This window comes from Anser anser (genome assembly GCF_964211835.1).
Source record: "Anser anser genome assembly, chromosome: 7".
Lineage (NCBI taxonomy): Eukaryota > Metazoa > Chordata > Aves > Anseriformes > Anatidae > Anser > Anser anser.
Genome location: NC_139727.1, coordinates 36852061 through 36857126, shown reverse-complemented (window position 1 = coordinate 36857126; position 5066 = coordinate 36852061). Strand labels below are relative to the sequence as shown.

General features: G+C 42.2%; 1 protein-coding gene across 20 annotated transcripts in view; it reads right to left on the bottom strand.

Annotated features, from left to right (window-relative positions):
• Nucleotides 1–139: 139 nt before the first annotated feature.
• The window catches only part of TACC2 (transforming acidic coiled-coil containing protein 2), a 131303-nt gene continuing 126376 nt past the window's right edge, over nucleotides 140–5066 (bottom strand). For all 20 annotated transcript variants that reach the window (XM_083843716.1, XM_083843721.1, XM_083843715.1 and 17 more), the window contains 4 exons: nucleotides 3428–3588; nucleotides 2789–2895; nucleotides 1619–1739; nucleotides 140–702 (listed from right to left, as the gene is read on the bottom strand). In XM_083843716.1, the coding sequence (XP_083699842.1) occupies nucleotides 637–702; nucleotides 1619–1739; nucleotides 2789–2895; nucleotides 3428–3588 (455 nt within the window). In that variant the 3' untranslated portion in view covers nucleotides 140–636. The remainder of the gene's footprint in view (nucleotides 703–1618; nucleotides 1740–2788; nucleotides 2896–3427; nucleotides 3589–5066) is intronic.

The window sequence follows — 5066 nt, the reverse complement described above, 5'->3', positions numbered from 1 at the left end:
CAAGCTGACCCCCGGGGTGCTCCGGGTACCATCCCTGGGCAGGGACACCTAAAGTGCCCCCTATGAAGGACTTCCATAACAAAGGGTGCTGTATCTGGAGCTGCACACGTAGTAGGCAAGTGAAATAAGATAAAGCCACTTCAAGTTTCAACGAAAAAATTTATTTACAATAGAGAATTTCATTTAAGTGACATGCATTTTAATTTTTTTTTCATTTTTAATTTTATTTTACAAATCAGCAAATGCAGATAAAGTTTACACTCCTTAAGGCAAGAGTCCCCATGCAAGTAATACATGTTTATATTAAATCCAAAAGACATCCAACATGGGAACTCATGTACAAAGGGAAGGCTAGGATCAGCAATTTGTAATTTCTTAGAGAACTTGACAATCTCCCTGATACAGGAACTTTGAGATCAACTTGCTATGAATTATACTATGAAAATGCAAACAATAGCAAGAAATTCTGATAGTCATCTTAGTACTGCATACAATTAAATCAACTTTATTTAGAAAGAAAATACAGTAGTGCATACGAAAAAGTGAAAATATAACCTGTCCACGTAAATGTATGGACATCAGTGTGCCAATGGTCATATTGCACTCAGTATTGAAGTCCAGAAATTTGGTTAAAAGTTAGCTTTTCCCCATTTTGGCAATCAGTTCGTCACAAATCTTTGTTAATTCTTCTATCTCTTTATTCTGGAAAACAAAAGGTAACATTAAATATTATGAAAAATATTGTTGCATTAAGATGAGCATTTAAAAAAAAATATTCAACCTTTGGGAGAGGTGTGGAGGAATTAGATTTTCTCCAATAGTGAGAACAGAATATATAAAATACATGCGTACATAGTAGAGCTACATATAATGCATTCAAGCAATATGCTTGTTTCCAGACAGAGCACCTCCTACTTCAATAAATACAATTTCACACTGAAGCACGTGGCTTTACAGCAGCTGTTCCTAGCCTGGGATGACAGCGCGTAATGTAAATTTGTTTCTAGGCTGCTCTTCATAGCACTATTTTCATTCTGTTTTCTAGAGGCTGTAAGCCAGGACCTCTGTGTTACACTGGAAGTAAGCTCCTTTGCTAAGCTAGAGAACACGAGATATAAATAGGGATTTACACATCACTTTTGCTCCAAGCTGTACAGACCTGTGCCTGACCATTGTCTATATAACACCTACTACCATTTCAGCTAACATTGGGATTACAGCTAAAATTAAAAACAAACAAAAAATGAAAGAATTAAACCAAGGAAGACCTCAAATCCCCAAAGCAAAGCAAACAAAGGGTACACAGGTGCACGCTGAGCTTTGACTGGGTCTGAATCAGCCCCCGAGGCTGGCCAGTGGCTGCGATCACAGCCTGGCAGATGGGGCCATCTGCCCAAACTGCCTGGGGCACTCAGCAGATTTTGCTTAAGGCTTGAGCAGGGTGCGTACTCAGAGCAGAGAGCTGCTGGGCACGAGGAGCAGGAGGGGTCCTTGGGCAGACCTTGGCCATGGTCTGAGCTCCGGAGGAGAGCTGGATGCAGCCACTCTGGGGATAAGGTTGTGCTTCACCTTGGCCATACACCTGACTTGGTGTTAGAAGAGCTGAGCTGCTGCTTACCTTTTGTTCCAGTGTTCTTTCCAATGCATCCACTTTCAGCTGCTCCTTACGAAGGCTGGCCTGATATGCTGCTTGCTCTTGCTGAGCCTTGCCTCTCACTTGTGCAATTTCAGCATTGGCTCTAGAAAAAACAGAGGTTTTTGTCACGTCAGGTTGTCTACAGAAGGGGACAGAAGGTACCCAAGAATGGACTATGTATCAAAAGATGGGTGTTGGAGGGCAGGGCTGCTTTCGCTGTATCTTTGAAAGCAGCCTGAGACTTGTCCCTAGAGACTTTTGATGACTCCCTCCCTTGCTCAGCAGAGGCTGTAAAATCCTTGCTAAATGTCTGTTCCCTCTCTACTTCTCTCAGACTCGTGCTGTGGTCAAAGGTATTACTTAGCTGGAGGTGTTTTATGGAAGTTTCTCAATCTGATCTCCAGTTCTCACAGACTCTCGGGTCTAGAGGACTGTAATATGAGTCCTGGATGTAACCCCAGCAATGCTTCCTTGGGCATTACATGGAAGCATTAAAGATGACGATAACAATAATATCAGCTGGACCTGCCTGTCTTGAGCCACAACCAGATGTTCTCTCCTCACCAGTGGCTTATGGAGTCACTTGTCCATACAGATCTGGCATGACCTTTTGTGCAACTCCTTATCACCCTCCCAAGTGCTGATCCAGCTTAGAGCAGGGATCCAATACGAACAGAGGGACGCTTGCACTGGAACAGTTGAATAGCACTTACACGTTCTGTTCTGCTGATTGGTGTAAGGGCAATAACACAGCACAGGGGCAATAGCAAACCGCGGGGACATGAACACTAGCTGCAGCTGTAAATATCTGAGCGCAGCCCTCCACGGCTGCACAGACCTAGCTAACGGCTTCTTTCTTGATCTTCCCTGCAAAATACGTTAAAGAAACATGAAGACATTTGATAAAGATAGAATTTTAAGGTGCTTTATGTGGCCTCCTCTTGGAGGACCCTTTCAATATGAATATCATTCTTTCTTTAGCTATGGTCACCAGCACATTGCAGAAATGCTCAGTGTGGCATTTCATTAAACTCTCCATCACAGAGCAGCCTTGGCTTGGCACATTGAAGGAATAGTTTTGGGATGAAGGTCCAGCCACAGGGATCTTCCTGCAGCATGAACTCCTAAAAAGAGATGTGCACAGTCAATTACCTGTCCAGTTTTTCCTCAGCATGAATTTTGAGTGCTTGATACCTCTGTTCTTCTTTCTTTACTCGGGATAAATACTCCTGCGCGCATTTCTTTAATACTTCTTCATTCTTAAATGAAAACATTACATTAAATTTAACCCAAGAGACTGAAGTGTATGACAGGCACTCACATTCATATATTTAAGGGATGCTGTCTGACACCCCCCCACAGAGGCCAACCGAAGCAATACTACGCAGTGCAAAAAGCTTTACAATGCTTCTGTTTGCATTTGATACCCGGCTGGAATCCTTTGTCTGACCAGAAATCACATATTAGATTTACCAGAACACTCAGTCCACAAGCCAGCCCTGATACCTGCTACAATTCCACAGTTATGTGACATTTATTGAAATAATGGGAACAAAAAATGGGAACAAGCTACTCTCGTGCAAAATCTTTATCTTCTCAAAGCTGTTAGAAAAAGAAAGCACAGCCGAGCATTCATGCTCTCCCTACCCACAGCACACTGCAGTCTGATGTAGTAATTCAAACTCACGACTGGAAACAAAGATGTGCCTGCTGTTAAGCAGCTTTGGTTTACCACCACGTGAGAGTCTGCTGGTTTTCCTCTTAAAAGGAAGGAACTTTAATATGACTCACCTTTCGAAACCCCTCCAATACTTCTTTCATTTTTTCATATCTCCTGAAAAGATCTGCCAGTGATTTCTCCACTGAGTTCAGATCTGCCAAAGCTTGCTCCTTCTCCACTATCAGCTGCTGAACAGTATGATGGGAGACAGATTTCTCTCTCTGTTCATCCTCTGTTAGAAAGAAGATGGGAGGAGAAAAAAGCAATCAGTAAGGACGCTGATTTCACTGTCATCTATAGCTTCTACTGTGTTGTGCTCTTTAATGCATGTTACTAACTTTGTGGAAGATCCAGAAAAGCCATTTTTATACAGAGACACAATCCTGATTTGGAAAAGTTTGCTAAATACAGTGGTAATTAAATATTTTGATATTAGGGAAAAATGAGAAAACATCTAACTGACAATTTATTTCACTTTGAACTCAGCTCTTTGAACTCTTTGAACTCTCGCACCATCTTTTTTAATCCCATACACAGAATTAAATCAAGCATGGAACTTTGCTTAATTTAACCCAACTCAAATTCTTCCCCTGGACAAACACTGCTTTGCAAACTTTCGTTCTTAGGAGCTCTGTAGGCAAGTGCCAGAAAGGAAATCTAACCCTGGACAGACTTCTTAAATTCTGGTTTGCAGAAAACATCTTCTAAGCTTCTCCTGCGTATAACTAAGGGAGGGTGGAAAACAGGAATCCGAATCTGTGCGGAAGATGCCATTTTTCAAAGGTATTGACCTAGTAATAAATCAGAACACCTTTAGAGCATTAGAAGGAAACGTCTGGCACTGTCTAGTAAAATGCTTTACTGTTTGCTCCATATCACAAAATACGATTTTTGTGTCCATGCTTTAAGGGCTCCTTTGAATGACATTGCAATGAAGGCAAACCCAGAAAAATCAGCACCTTTACACTACTTTGTTTTATAGTACTGTGTTTTTTTTCCCCCTCTGACAGAAATCGAAATAAAAGTTCTCCCAGCTAAAAAGCACAAGGCAGTTTAGACTCTACAGCTTCTCATTTAAGCCTCCTATACTTAGAAACGTTCTGCCAAGAGTTGAGTTTTTTACTCGGACAGAAGCCTTCATCTGAAATCAGTATTTCATGGTGTCGGTCGGCTCTGAAGTGCCCCAGTTCACACTGCACTGAGTCTGCAGCACGGGGCGTAGCAATACCATGATTTTACCAGCAAAGAAATGCCCCAGCAGTCTGAAAACTTTCAATATTGCATCGGAAAGAAGCAAACTTCCCCGTGCACTCTTCTGCATTCTGACTTCTTAAAGACATACTGTGGTCATTTGTAATCCCAAATAAAAGGAGAAACCCACTGATTTCCCATTCCTTATTTATTTTTCCAAAACCTGGCACGTTGTCACCTTGTGTTCCAGCAGCAGACTCCTTTAGGCACGCTGGAGATTTCCCACTGCCCAGCTCAGTCCCCAGCCGCTGACTGCAGGACGCTGCTCTTTGGCAAAAACTCGCCCGTCACAGCTCCGTGCAGAAGAAAGCAGCCATGTGCATCACCAAGTGAAGTACTTAAAAGCACTTCATGTGGCAACGCAAAATAATAAAATCTGCCTTTACTTTGTCAGGTTACTGCCATATTTTAGCATCTTTGTCTTGTTTCGAGGGCAATCCAGAAAGCTGGTGACCCAAG